Source organism: Adiantum capillus-veneris, chromosome 7, assembly GCF_014529385.1.
Source record: "Adiantum capillus-veneris isolate H3 chromosome 7, ASM1452938v2, whole genome shotgun sequence".
Taxonomy (NCBI): domain Eukaryota; kingdom Viridiplantae; phylum Streptophyta; class Polypodiopsida; order Polypodiales; family Pteridaceae; genus Adiantum; species Adiantum capillus-veneris.
The window spans coordinates 39,832,217-39,847,889 of NC_140937.1; the positions used below are offsets into that span (position 1 = coordinate 39,832,217).

Genomic DNA, 15,673 nt, shown 5'->3' on the forward strand with positions numbered 1-15,673 from the left:
TCAGTCTAGCATGTATCATCCATGAGCGGTAGGATACAGCAATATATGCAACCATAAATGTAGAGACCTTGGACAAGTGGCTCTTCCACCATTCTAGTGGACCTAGTAACAGCAGACAAACTGTACAATAGGTAGGCATAAAAAGTTGAAAGATTTCTGCAAATTAACATCAATTTCTATCTACATATGTGGCTAATCTCGATTAATCATCATAAAGTATGGACAACCATACCCTATCCCATAGATTGTAGTCCAAAAAGCGGAAATCAGCAACCCGGTAATATATCGAGTCAATCCAATGCTTTGTCAATGACCAGCTATCTTGAAAGAGGAGATGCTGCTGAGCTACAGTTCATCTCTCAATGTGGTCGATGACACATTGCGGAGAGTTGGACAACTGTCACCCAAATGGCACACAGCAAGCTACATTAGCTCACTGTAGAAGTAAAAGATACATGTGCCAATTGAGTTCTGATCATACAGCATGTGAGGCAAATGGACTCAGACAAGCTGTGAATACTCGTAGAAATTTCTCCAACAAGGACAACCATAACACAAGCCAACAACAGTACAATACCTTTTGACGCTAACCTCCAGCTTGAGCCAACCTCTACAACTTCCGTTCAACATTGTTACAATATGTATACTGGCCATTGCAAGACAGTTTTAAAAAAAGTACCCCTTTGGAATGAACCCAAATGGATAGACAAATTTTCATGAAGACAGCATATAAATACATAATCCAGCAATTAGCCTTGCACAAAGTGCTCTTTACACTACACAAAAACCATCTTAGTTTGATCTTTGATCACTAATGAGAGAAGACGAACTTGAGGCATCTTTGCACCCAAGCTTCAAGCCTACTCAAATACTCACACTTGTCAATCTTCAATTTCTTCGAGTTTAGCTCTTTGAATTGCCTTCTTGGCGGCAATCTTCCTGATAAAAATTCCCCATCGCAAAGCTGCTTTCAACTTCAACCAGCCTATATATGCCTTTCCAGATGTACGGACTCCATCATCCACATAATTCATGGCAGGAGCTGGAGTAAAGCCTGAGAAATATGCATCGTCTCCCTGTAACTGGCCGCTTTCTGGGCGAGCCGAATACTGCGACCTCAGGAGCTGTTGCATGTCCTCATTACTTAGCAGTGATAAAGCTTGTGCCCGTATATCATCTTCAAAATAATACTCAACAGAAGGAGTCATGGGATTATGAGCTGGATAGCGTGGCCATTCAACAGAGGCTCCCTGAAAAGCTTGTTGAGACATTGGATTGGAACAATCGCCAAACGTTCTCGATAGTGAAGATTGAGAAGGTCCAAGAGCAAGTCCAGTATTGGCAGGCCCACTTTGGAAAGAACCCTGAAGAGAAACGGATGGGGATGACTGACCGTGTGGATCTGCTCCTGAACTGAACACCGGATTGCTTTGAATAATTTGATTACTCTGGTTGCCATAGCTTGAGGTCTGTTCTTGGCCATAGCTATAAAGCTGAGGTGCGACGGTACTGGCTGCACATCAAATACCCATTGTAGAACGTTAGTAATGGCCCAATGCTTGATGCTACCTTTTATACAGAGGGAAAATATGTACCTGGAATGCTCCCAGGCATGGACATGCTTTGAAATGGTCCTGGCTGTTGAGGCAAACCCATAGGTTGACTATACATTCCAGCCTGTTCGGAACTCTCATTATCAATATGCCCAAGTGGATGCTTGCTCGCAGTCTCGCTTACGAGGGTCCCATTCTCATACTCGGTCACACTAGACCAGTTCTCATAAGCAACTTTGACCAACTTATCTACATAAACCTGTAAAATTTTTACGGAAGTTAGGTCCCAGATATCTCTCAATGAATGCACCGAGAGTATACAGGCATACCTTCTCACTTTCGTTAAGAGACTCCACAGATTTGTATGTATTATTGGAAGTCACACCCAAAAGCTCATAGATGTTATTGAATATAACACCAACACTTCGGGAGCTATCAGCATAATACACATAAAGCTTCCCACTTAAAACACACGTCTTTGCGTGTTCTATAGTAGCCTCCCACATCTTATTTGACATACCACTTCCTAAAGTCTGTGTCGAAGTCAGGGATGCATTTATTAGGAGACCTTTCAAGTGATTAAGTTTGCAGAAATGCGCAAAGAACTAAACTTGCTTACGCTTACATTTCTGAGCTTTTGTTGGTCCATCATGTAGCATCTTAGAAAGTCTTCAACAGTATTGATATTATTCTTCTGAAGCCTCTTATGAAAGGCACCATCTTTGCCGATCTTGTCTAGCCGCCACACTTCATCTTGCAAACGTGGTGGGTAGTGCTTCTTGTAAACTGAACAATGCAGCAGATTAGAACAATGTTAATAAAAGAGAGCTCTGCATGTATGCTATTATTGAGGATAAAAGGCACACTTACGTTCTCCTCTGTGATCTTTCACGGTAAATGCTTCTGTCTTGCATTCCTTGATACGTACACCTTCACAGAACCCAGGTGCAACCCTCACACCTAGCCTGAACTTCCTGCTTCTGATCCAACTTGAGTTGTCTGTGAATGTTAGCTCGCCCAAGGTACCAACCCCTTCCTTCAATGTGACAATTAGATCGCCTGTTAAGAGAGGCCTCTTCCCATCACGCTCTTTAACAACATACTTTTCAAAATCATCAGCAGTCCATTCATCATCCTCGTTGGAAAAGTCTCCATCAAGAACAACTACCTCTAGTTTGGCATATGATAATGGTCCTGAGTTGACAACCTGCCTCGTGGTCTCATCTTTGAGAACAATATGCACAGGCAAGCCTCCTTCTCCCTCCACTTTTCCGCCAGTAAATAGAGGGAGAGAGAGCTTATTTGTAAAATCCAGACGTAAGTCTGATACTGGTGACTCTTGTATTTGCCTTGGAGGAGTCCTGCATTTCCATAAATATGACTTTTAAAACAGAATACTGTAGTCTATAAAGAGGCAATACCAATTTTAGTTGCTTCTCTGATTCTAATGTGTGAACATACAAATCAACCTTGAAAACGCAAAGCATTATCAAGCTCGCCTGTGGCCCCAACTTATGGAACTTGTAAGTGATTAACTGTTTCTAATTACTCACAAAGAGCCAACTGATTGATTGCAACCAGTCACAAACTATACAAAACAAGTAGAAAAGTAATCACCAATTTGAGAAGATTTTTTTTGAAAGATAAACGAAACAGTGCATGCTGAAAACAAGATCTTGTATGAAAAACAGGATATTTTAAAAAGGAACAATAGTGTGTTAAGAAAAAGAAAACGTACAAAGAAGAAAACATGAAGGTTTTGAAAAAGAACAGCAGGCAACATCCATTCAGCATTTACATGATTCGGTGTCAACCTTGATCCAAGCCTGTTGGGGACTAGCCTTGCAAGAGCACGTTCCACCTCCTCTCCAACCTACACATCACCAAAAACTAACAATTACAATTTTTAACAAGTAAAGCTTCCACTCTACTGGTCAAATAAAAACACAGAAGCTGAATTCATGAAGCATGCCAGAGGATCAAAGGAGAAAACATCATAAGACAATAGAACTGAATATTCAAAATGGTCGATAGCAATCTGAATATCAGAAAAAACCCAACGGGCAATGTCACACCCCCCAAGCCCCTTGGGAAAAAAAGATCAGCGGCAGGCTCTTTGTGAGTGATCACATAACAGTAAAGAAGCACATTCGTGTCGCATTTAAAAACAGCTTTTAAGAAGGAATGGATTGAGCTGCCAAATTCCCTAAAATAACAGTAGCTAGCACTAGTGTTTTCCAGCAATGAAGCTTTCGGCAGAACTTATAACCAGACGTTGCAAGGTTGTGGCAACAGAGCAGACTGCCAAAGTATCAAAAAATGTTCATGCACCCATGACCAACATTATCAGACTTTCTGACATGATTATTAAATTTACGTCAGAGCATCAGGACATTACATAGCCTTTCCTCATGGCCCCTAACATTTTATGGCTTGTTTACCCAGCTTTGGAGTCCATTACCTTCAAAGCCTTACACTCCCAAAAAAAGGCAACAATTCAATTCAGTTCATTCTAAAATCTGCCTTGCAAAGTAGTAGAAATCAATTAACCATGAGTTCTGCAGTTTATGTTCAAAGGCTTCCGCTCCTAAAACATGGCAACAATTTAAATCAGTTTCCTCTGAACCCTATCCCGCTCCTACTTTCAAATTTGCCTTTTATATAGATAAAATTAATTGGTATGCTTTCTGCAGAAACTCTAGAGTAATAGAATCAGAATTGTTGGGAACAATCTTCCTATCTCTACCTACAAGGAATGCACTGACAAGAAAAGTGAAAAACACACTTCTAGATTACAGCAACCTCTGCATAGTTGCTCCCCTTCACAATCTTACAGAGGAGAGAGGGACCCCCAGCTGAAAGATAGGCAACTCTTGCCACCTACATAGGAGAGAGGGACTCCCACCAACCTCTGAAAGATAAGACACCCCTAACAGCAGTACCATCTACTTGATGATCTCCAACGGCAAAAATGACAACACGAAGCCAAGGGTCAGTGAGGTCTCTCTCTCCGCCTTCTGTGACCTGTCGCGCGCCAACATCCCCGCAAACCCCCCCCCCCCCCCCCCCTCTGCCGCGCACGGCCGGCCCCCACCCCCCCTTGCCGTCACATGCTCGGCCCCCCCCCGCCCACTCAGCAAGAGCCTGACCCCTGTCTACAGAAACGGAAAATCAGAGAATCTGCAGGACAAATTTTGCAGGCTTTTCAAAAATATGGATGTATGCTTGATGTGGGAACGAGCATGTATGCATAATGCAGAAACAACTACACGCACAGTGTATATTCTCTCAAGCACTCTCTCCCTCTCCCTCTCCCTTTGCGGCTCTCGAGCATGAAGAAGCAAAACGGCAAAGACGACCCTCTGAGGACGCCATTCAAAAATGCAAGGAAGAAATGTGTGAGACCATTAACAAAATTAACCGCAATCTTTTGGGCACAATACAATTGCTCGAAGAACGTGTGTCGGCTCAAGAAAGCACCATAACCAAACTTGAGGATCGTGTGACAACACACGATAACGAGATCGAGTTACTCAAGAAGGAGCTTGCAGAGTTGCGACCACGAGAGACACTCGAAGAGGGAGAGCTCCAACCCTCAGTAATTGAAGAACACGACACAATTAAAGAACAAGTGTGGGCCATCAAAGAAGGCGACAAGAAACACAAAGAAATGACGACTTTGTGGGTTGATGTTATTATTACAAAGACCCAACAGAAAGCGGAGGCCTGAGAAATGGATCGAGATCGCCAAGAAAGGGAAAGGCAAGGAAACAACCCCCACACCCACCATCATTAACTTGACACTAGAAGAAGAGTAAAGGAGGCATGTGCGTGCCTTACACGTAAGGATTTGTGGCCTTAAAGACCAAGACAATGTTGATGAAGAGGTAAAAGAACTCATGAGTATGATGGGAATTAATGAGCCGACCCATACGAAGGCTTGGAGAGTAGGCAGTAAGAAAAGTGGAAGCAAGGGATTAACGTCAAAGAAAAGGGCACTTATTCTTCGTTTCCCCATGGAAGCGAAGGACTTTCTGAAGAAGAGACCAACTCTTAAGAAGACGGACACCTTTCTTGGAGATGACCTCACACTCTTGTAGATTGCTCATATGCAGGAGGTAATGCTGGAGATTAGACTAGTAAGGGAAAAAGGCAAGATTGCTTTTTATCAAGATGGAAGGGTCGTGATATTGGAGCGACACTCCACATGACGGTGCAAGACCAATGGGACCACAGATGGTAGTATAAAAGACCACAGATGGGGCACTCCGTCTTGATGTAGGGGCATTTGAGGACGGTTTTACGGGTAGAGACATGGTCATTTACTTAAAGACACACTAGGCACCAGGACAGATTATGCCACATGTGACTGGATATAGGTGGGAAACAACTTGACGAGATCAAAGCACAAGGGCAGATGGTCAGGAGGAGTAGGAGTCCTATTTAGAGAGGAGTTACAGCCTCTTGTGCACATTGTTCGGAGAGATGACCAAGCCAGATACATGTGGGTGAGATTGAGGGCTGAGACAAGCAGATTCTTGTACATTGCTATATGCTACTTTGCCCCCAACGCTTCAGTGTATGCCGCACCTAGAGGACGGTCCCCTTTCTCGGTATTAGACGAGAACATATGGGAGTTTTCCACAGATGGTGACATCATTCTCTTGGAGGACTTTAATGTGCGCACGAGAAATCATCAGACAGACGATTTCTCACAGCATGAGGAGTACACTGAGTACGGGAGATATTTGATGGAAATGGGAGCTTCACATGGATTGGCCATACTTAATGGCTTGCAACAATTTCCCACAGCAGCTGGGTTTACTTGCTTCCCACTTAACAAACATTAGGGATAAACTTTCAAAACACATTTCATACAAAAAAAAAAATAGAAACTGTTTTAGCAAACATAGGGATAAAGTTTAGAAACACATTTCATGTGTTTCGTAAGTTACGTACAGGTACGAAATGTGTTTCATTGCAACATTGACACCCCTTCCATTTTGCAAATCACTACCCCTAATCAACCCTTTTGCACCGGCATTCCTTGGACAGTAGGGAGGAGGAAGGGAGAAGGAGAAGAGGAAGAAATATAAGCATGTGGAAAATAGCAAAGAAACCAATTAATCCCTTTCACACAATGTGCTTTGACACAGAGAACACTCACACACACGACAACAGCAAGATACCTTAAGTTTCGAGTGAGCATTAAAGTCAACACATCACCCCCAAAACAAGAGCATTGGCTCACTGAGTAGACAACCAAGGAATCTACATGAAATTCTGTGTTGCAAATCAGTACCATAAAACAGCAATGACAACACCCCTCATGAGGTAGAACACAAGTCATTAGATACTACCAACACGACTAGAGAAGGAAGAGAAGAGGGGGAAGGACACCCAGAGAGAGAGAGAGAGAGAGAGAGAGAGAGAGAGAGAGAGCGTGTAAATTCATTAGGAAAAACCCATAAAATGTCCACAATTCTAAACCTGTCAATCATAACAGGCAACTTCCAATAGTGTAACAAGAAAGAGAAATAATAGAATATCTTTAAATAAAAAGAGTTAGTGGATTTCCACAATTTCAAAACCCTTTGAATGTAATAACTGGTAAAATACACATGCTTGGAAGTGACGAATAGAAAAACGACAAAAAGAGCTCTTTAAATGCCCCTACACAATCATAAAATCAATTAACAACTGGAATATGTTTTGAAGGGTCTAGTTTAATGAAGTTGAAACCTTCAGCCATAAAGCAGTAAGTACAATCTGTCAAAAAGAATGTATCGGTCAAAAGTATGCATTCCAACCACAAAAGAGAAACTTTGGGAACTTCAGAGACTGAACTGTCAACTATAACATGCAAAACAAAGTCTAAGTCATCTATGGGAGAATTCCACTTGTTTAAGTTGATCAGACATCTTGAAACCTTCAACACTCAAAAACTCTTGGCTATACATGTTACTGAAGACATGCATGTAAACACCCTCATCGAATGTAGTATTATGGTGATACTGCATTCACCGACTAAACAAAACAACTCTCTACACAACAAACTTCTTGTCAGGTATGGTAGCATGAAGGAAGTGCCATAGCTTACCACTTTGCGAAGAACGGGCTCCAAGCTCGAGCACAGCTTTTGAAGGCTGTCCATTTTGACAGCCTCCATCACCACGCTGCAACCAAAGCAACATAGCTGGACAATTAGCATCATGGTCACAAAGTCTTCACAACCCATTATGTAGGCGCAGAAACCTCTGCAAGCATTAATAGTGCAAGTACCTTGCAAGAGCAGGTAACTTCTGGCGCTTATCTCCATGAGGAACCCCCTGATTCACGTCACCTTTCACTTTTTCAAAGGGCCTTTTTGCTCCACCACTACCACCGCCAGCATCTCCTCGATCTGAACCCAATCTATTTATGTGATGCATTTCACAAGTACTGCTGGATTGAAGTGGGCCTGTTGTTGATATGAAAAACCTGGGGCTCCGTTTGTATTGGAGTATTGGACTCAAGTGATTGCAAATCAACAAACTCCCACTCTCCAATAACTGCAACGTCCTCAGTAAATTCTGTGAATAGTGGCCATTCTTAGATAAACCCACGTCTTAAGCAGATCTTCACTTATGTCGTTTTCTTCTCGCCATCATGAGAAAACCCCGGAGTATGATCCAGTCAAAACACAATCAAGCCTTGCGTGACCACAATCCGCAAAGTATTAGACTCCACTCTATCAGTAAAGATCCTCCTCAGCAGGTTTAGTCAGATCTTGTATGTTCCTCGGAACAACAGAGTGTACTCCGGTGGTTCCCTCAGATAAGGTAGAACGTTTTGTCAGAACGACACGAATCTCAGAAAGAAATGCCCATCAACGCAAACCTGCTTCTCTCGGCCTTCCGGAGACAGTAAGGCAAGCTCGTAATGGCCCCAGCAAAACCGAGGTTAGCGCCAGAGCTCGCGTGTTTCATCGATGAATGCCCAACGCAGGGAGACTAGGGTTTTGGATGATTTCTACAGAGTGCAGACTGCAGCAGAAAGAACGCGGAAGGAGAAGTAGTCAAGCGAGGAAAAGCCTTTTTGGCTTGTCCAGACACCCATTCATCGCTCTGATTTCTTTTCAAAACGTGTGTAAATCCTGAGTTTTTGCAGCAAGTCGTCCCTAGCTAACTAGGTAAATGAGGAGGGCAGTGGGCACATGCATCCACACAAAACGAGACCGGCTGCAACCCGTCAATGATCCATGCACTCAGATTATAGATGGAGACTCGCAGTAAGGGCACCTTCCCATGCAAAGCTGGCGGGGGTAAATTATATGTTAGCAAATTTGTAGGCTTCTTCTGCAAAAGCATAGTCTTCTTGTCATCTAGTTGAAGGCGGGGGGCAAGCCCCAACTCCACCACAAATGGCAGGGTTGAGAGGAGTGGGAAGCATTGATGATGTCTATGGGATGGCGGTAGCACCATCAATATATCCCATGGGGTCTTGAATACATGAATCCCAAGCGGTGGGATGGAAGGCAAAGATCCCCCCAATAGTGACTTGAGCCTAGACTTAGTGAGAAGTTTGGAAAACACTTTAGGAGGATATTAGCTAGGAGAAGAAGAATACGAGTAGGATGTTCGTTGTCATGTAAGACCATTTAGGGTTTGAGAGCTCAAAGAATCATGTGTGGAGATTGACATGTAATAGTTTTTACACTGTCCATTTCTTTCAGATGTAGATTATTGCATGGGGAAATGACAAGTGTGCACAAAAATTTGTAAGGACAAGTCCCCCCTTGAAAGGCCCTTGAACTACCAGAATTAGTCTCCAACTCATCTACATCATTCTCGAAGGGAGCAATCATCAGCTTCAAGGATGCTTGGTACTAGATGATCAGATTAATTATTACGCATATATAATAATATGCACATTATTGAGGAAAAAGCCCCTAACGGCTTGCAAGAATCCAAAAAAATTCTTTGGGATCAAAAGTTAAATTGCAATGTCTATCAAATTAGAGAGCAAATTGAACACTGTATAACTCCAAGACACAAGAAAATGGACTGCTTTCTTGGGTGTGTGTCTATGCAGGTGGGCAAGAAGAGTGCCTACGAGAGGCGGTGTATTTTTCAAGCCCAACATAGATGAATAGATTGGTGCTCCCTCTTTTCAAAATTGCCTTCTCCTTTTGTGCTCTTTTTGCACCCCGTCATCCCTATGTCCCAAATTTTGGGTTCGTGGAAGTTCCATCACCCTTATGGCACTCCCTAATGCATGGCATTTCCATTCCCACCTAATGCCTTTCTCATTTATGGTCATCTTGAGCATTTTGTCTCCAACCCAAAGAGAATCAACAATTGTTTATGCATCAAGCTTTGATTTTGATGATGAACAAATCTTGCAATGCATAGAAAATAGTTTTAGTTGACATTAAAGCATTTTTAGACACACAAAACTAAATTTTATGATATCTTGCCCTTAAATCATGGGAACCCTCAATTCTGCATGTGGTGAGAAAAGGTGGCCCATTCACGTTCAAGATAACAACATTTCATAGTACGTGGCAAGTCTACCTCATGCTTAACCTAAAGAGAGAAAATGATTATTTATGCATTAAGATTTGATATCAATGGCAAAAAAAAAACATTGTCAAAGCACCAAATTTGGTTGATATCAATGAATTTTAGACATCCACAAATCTCGAGGATGTTACCTTGCTCGTAAAGGTTGAGCGGTTGTAGATCATAGCCGTCAAACAAGCTTTGAGTATATTTTTGTAATAAATAGTTGCAATTGATAGATGCCAACCATGTCATTTATCAAAATGCGAAAACACAACCCCTTCAAAGGCAGACATCAGAGGATGACACCTCATCACTAATGAAGCCATCAACACTCGACACCTTCGCACTTGGAATGAAGCAAAACCCCCTCACCTTAGCAAGCAACACATCAACAAAAGGAAAGCCATTAGAGAGTGGCACCTCAACAATAGGAATGAAATCTGATATGTTGCAGTGACAAGGCTCCTCGTCAATGTTTGATCCCTAAAGCTCCCATACAATGCAAGAGTGTCATCGTTGTCGTGCCACTTTGTGTGCATGGAGGGAAATTGACAAAAACAATTCACTATTTAAAGTTTCTAGTGATTTTATATTGACGACTTGGAGTGGTTTGGTTTGAAATGGATGCCAAATTTTGTGCTTGCCGAGATTTTGATCGAAGTCAAAACAAGAATTGATCAATATGTATTCCAGTTGCAATGTTTGGGAACTTTGAAGCGTATGGGAAAGTAAGGAAATGATTGATATGTCTGTATGTGGAGCCCATGGATTTTTATTGAGGTTTGTGAACTCAGGCCCGAGAAGCTGGGATTTGGTCAGAACGGGCACTAAAAATGTATTCATCTTGCATACAAACTTGAAGTTCAAGGATTCATCACATATATAGAGAATGGGAGAGAGTCTTGGGGTATCACAATGGGAGGCAATGGGTGGTGCTCCTTGTTGGCACATGGGCGCTTGAGGAAATGTAGGCAGTTATGATGAGCGCCGTTGGTGCCACGTTGCCATTGCAGATGTTGCCAGTGTTGGAGTCGTAATTGGTTTTCATATGTTCCTGGCCCCTTTACATTGATGTTCAAGGATTGAGAAGTTGGGAATGTGATTGGCAAGCATTAGGGGTGTTGAATGTGAGAGCTAAAACTAAGTGAGCTTTTGGTCTTTTATCCATTTTTGGCAAGACTGACCAAAAGAGGAGGAGAGGAGTTTTTCTTGGGGCGGGGGGGGGGGGAAGAGAGAGAGAGAGAGAGAGAGAGAGAGAGAGAGAGTCCTAAACCAATCAACCTTGGCAATGAATAATTGAATGTGTATACAATGGAGGCAAGGGGTTGCTTAAATAGCAACGTCAGTAAATTGCCCTACCCAGACTTTGACAAATAAGTAAAACAAATACCTAAAAGGCAAAATAAATCATGGGAGCACATTGGGCAACTCACTTAAGATGCCAAAACTCTAACACCCTCTCTGCAGCTCATAGTGGACATCAATAGTGAGACCAAATCGATGAAGAAGCTACCATTGAACAACACCCGTAATGTTGGATACACCTTGGATTTGCTACCCTCAACTTTGTACCTTAGAATGCCATCTTGGGCATCGGTTGTCTTTTTAGAAACTTTGAACTATAGACCACATTACGTCCAAGACTCCCCATTTGTGAGTTGTGAACACATCATGTCCAAAAGATAATACTCCTAGATAATGAACTGTGGAACACAGCCTATCCATAATCCGACCAACAACAATGGATTGGTGCACTCCTCCATAGTGTTTTACATACATCTGCTGATTGGTTCCCCGCCAAATGCATGTGCCTTGAATTCGACCTACGGGTCCAAACACCGATAACTTGAACTCATACACAAGGGTCAAAATTAATTATAGGGAGCACTGTTTGCCCCTCTCTGCCACTCACAAGCCTCTCATTGGCTAGTGGTGGCAACTGCCCTTTGACTAGAAATCTGACGTCGAGGCCATTGTGGTTGTTGCCACATGTGCCATTCTGATCTCCTCTATCAAATCTTTATTACCATAATCTCTGTCTAGCTTGTCTTTGTCTTTGTCTATCTGTGAATTCGTGCTTTTGCCTTTGGCTTCAAACTCCCGAGTCAAACAAAGCGTCATGTCACATTTATAACAAGAGTTATCCGACCTAGTGGGTATCAAGGCAGCTAACTGAGTATTGGTACTGCCATCCTTGTCAAGCTTGCCTGTGCCTATGTCCTCTAGTAAACTCCTCCATTTGCTTCTGGCCTCACAATCTTGAGCCAAACAATTTTCCAGTTTCATTGAGAACTTTGTCAATGCATAGGCCGCTAACTCGATGGTGGATTTGCTATACATAGCCACTTGCTGGTTTTGGTCGATGTGGTTGGCGTTCAAGCAACGGGGGCCATGATGGATCTGCAAGATTTGGAACTCTGCGAAGCCTTCTCGCACTCCAAGGATGGCCGCACGAACCAAGCAGTTAAATAAACTCCCAATCGTTCCCTTTGTCTGCAATTCCCAAGCTGCTCCTCACCCTCTGCTATCCCTTTCCTCAACTCCAAACTCCACCTCTTTGTCTTCCAAACCTCACTAAATGTGTCTCCTCTGATGCCCCTTTATTGGGCTCTGGGTCACCAAAGCAAGGGGCCGACTCACAGCCCACAGCATTTTAAAACGTTGGCTCCAAAAAAAGGGAAGGGGGGTTAAATGAGGTGTCGTCACCTATAGCCCATAATGTTCCAAAATGTTGGGTGTTAGTAGGGGGAAGTCACTGTCAAGGGCACTCACGGTGAGAGCTTCTTCTGGGAGCATTTCAGAACACAGTCGGGTTGGGGAGGCAGTGCCGTCAGCAGGGAGCGTTCCAAAACGCTGCAAGGCACAATTAGCTTGTGGGCGACAGTGTTTCAAAACGCTGCACGGCATAGTTAGGTAGCATTTTTGGCAGCAACAAGAGTGGGATTTGGACCGCCGATGCCGAGGCGGTTACGATCTTCTTCTCCAAGTCGCTCTTCCTCCACCAAGGTTCTTCAAGCACGACACGGATACTATGTGAAAGTTGATGATGCGGAAGCATAGAGAGAGAGAGAGAGAGAGAGAGAGAGAGAGAGAGAGAGAGAGAGAGAGAGAGAGAGAGAGAGAGAGAGAGAGAGAGAGAGAGAGAGAGAGAGAGAGAGAGAGAGAGAGAGAGAGAGAGAGACTCCCGAACCAATCAACCTTGGCAATGAATAACAGAATGTGTATACAATGGAGGCAAGGTGTTGCTTACATAGAAACCTCAGTAAATTGCCTACCCAAGCTTTGACAAATAAGTAAAATAAATAGCTAAAAGCCAAAATAAATAATGGGAGCACATTGGGCAATTCACTTGAGATGCCAAAACTCTAACAGGAGATGATCATTAGTTTTTTGTTTTGGAGTGCAAACTTGGAGAATAAGGGAGAAGAAGAGGAGGAGAACAAGTTTTTTCTCGAGTGGGAAGTGAAGAGAGCTCTCTCTCACTCTCTTGTTGTTGACAACTCTTACAACTCTCTCTCACTCTCTTGTTGTTGTTGACAACTCTTACAGCTTTTGTTGTCATCCTATAGCACATCATCATCATAGGCTTGAAGCAAGAAAGGGCTAAATAAGAACCTTTATCCATGAGAGTTTTGGAACTTAATTTACTTAGTTATGAAATGTTAGGCCGGAGAAACCATGGTTTGGATACCAAGGGTGTGTGTGTTCTGATTGGAAATGATGTAATTGTTCGTATGGCATGAGGGTTGGGATTCTATAAAGATAGGTGGGGCCCAAACATGATGTATGATCTTCTGTATGTTCTTTTTGATGGATGAAGATATATTCCAATAGTTCTTTTGTCTTTCCCTTACGTCTATGTAATGTTCTTCTGGTCTTCTATACTGTACCCGAAAGTTCTATGTTTGACATTTCAATATGACATGCGGGTAACACTAGCGACCATGATCAACCACAAAATTGATGGAACCTACGGAGTCAGATCCATGGCGCTAACTATTGAGGTATGGCAGGCACCATGTTTCGATAGACAAGGTCTCATGGTGTGCCTTCCCCCATTTCCACCCTGCCAAGACAGAGAAGGTATTTGCAGCAATCCCGCATAACCCCGGACGCCACTCTGGTAGAACCAAAAGACCTGTGGGGGGAGCGGGCATTTGAAGAGGAAACTGTGGAAGTTATAGACACATTTACACAAGTGGATGCGGCAAAAATAGTTCGTCTTGCGGACACTCGTCAAGGGTCAAAATCAACACTCGAATTCCTGCAAACTATCCCTCCTTCTCCAGATTGCAGTTATGATCTGGATGGTGCAAGTGCATTTGAACCACTCCTTCTTGCCTTGGTTAGATTGAGTCTTGGAGGAAGTGCTTTTGCAACTGCAAGAACCCTACCAGGTATAGTTGCAGGTCTGGATCATACATCTATCGGGCCTTTGATTTCGAATCCACTCTGACCAATGGGGGGGCCCAATGGGCCTTCGAAATCTCATCCAGAATCCCTATTATCACAACCACACTCATTCCGATTGGATGGATTTTGAGTAGTGGATCCCTTCACCCCCCTTCAATTAATGCTCGGGGTTACTTAGTCTTGAGGACTCGGCATTCCTACTTTGCACACGTGAAGAGAGCTAAGTTGGGTGGTCAATATCACTTTTAGACCTTCATGGAAGCCTCTAGAATGATACCTAGCCTTCAAGCCTCAAGGGCCAGGGTCAAGGGTCAAAGGATCAGCAATGTTCATTTAGTTTCCATTATTTAACATAATGTATTGCTTCAATTGTTGGATCTCTAACAAGTTAGCGTACATAATAAAATAATGCTACAATAAATGTATGCTCAACCAGTCAACAGATTCTGCACCGATTGTCATGCACTACACGAGGTGATTAGGGATCACTCTTAGGCCCCCTCCCTTGGACCTTGATGACCAAGAAAGGTCATTTAGTGACCTTTTCTTATATCATAATTTTATGGAATATAAAGTAAATAGATAAGAATTTGTTGAATAATCTGATCGTCCTTGGGAAGATCCCATGCCACAAACAAGAGAGCGGCATCTTGCTCAGGACTCTCTATGTAAGACACGACGGAGTGGAAGAAGGATGCATTTGATATGGCATCCACATTTGCCCAGATTTCAAAGCTATTAATATACGAGCAAAGACAAAGTCTTCCCATTTACAAGCTGAAAAGTGAGCTGGTTGGAGCAGACCATGAGAACCAGGTGTTAAGTGTGATTGGAGAAACTGGTTTAGAGAAAACAACACGGGTTACACACTATGTAGCAAAAGCAAGGTACACAAGAAAAGGAAAGATTGGTTGCACACAACCTTGAAGAGTGGTCTCAATGTTTATGGCCAAGTGGGTTTCTGAAGAATTTGGTTGCAAGCTTGGTAAAGAAGTTAATTGCCTAATTAGTTTTGAGAATTGCATGGTCTGAGATACTAATCAAGCATATAGCATATGAAATGCTTATGAGAGAAGTCCTTGTGGTGGATAGCCAATTCTTAGCATATTCTGTTATCATGCTTGATGAACCGCATGAAAGAGCGATGTCCTATTTTGGTTG

The 15,673-nt window shown here is 42.8% G+C and overlaps 1 protein-coding gene across 3 annotated transcripts; it reads right to left on the reverse strand.

Moving 5' to 3' along the window:
* Positions 1–557: 557 nt before the first annotated feature.
* LOC147453717 (calmodulin-binding protein 60 D-like) lies at positions 558–8,720 on the reverse strand. Of its 3 annotated transcripts, XM_086515821.1 has the most exons (8): positions 7,836–8,720; positions 7,654–7,729; positions 3,368–3,426; positions 2,424–2,914; positions 2,179–2,339; positions 1,883–2,086; positions 1,596–1,812; positions 558–1,513 (listed from the first exon to the last, which is right to left on the reverse strand). In XM_086515821.1, exons 1-8 carry the CDS (start codon positions 7,982–7,984, stop codon positions 882–884), a joined length of 1,989 nt encoding a protein of 662 aa, XP_086371947.1. In that variant the 5' UTR covers positions 7,985–8,720; the 3' UTR covers positions 558–881. The 3 variants fall into 3 exon arrangements, with proteins under 3 accessions (XP_086371947.1, XP_086371949.1, XP_086371948.1); XM_086515823.1 differs by lacking the exon at positions 7,836–8,720 and having other exon boundaries at positions 3,352–3,426; positions 7,654–7,668; XM_086515822.1 differs by lacking the exons at positions 7,654–7,729; positions 7,836–8,720 and having other exon boundaries at positions 3,292–3,427.
* Positions 8,721–15,673: the final 6,953 nt, after the last annotated feature.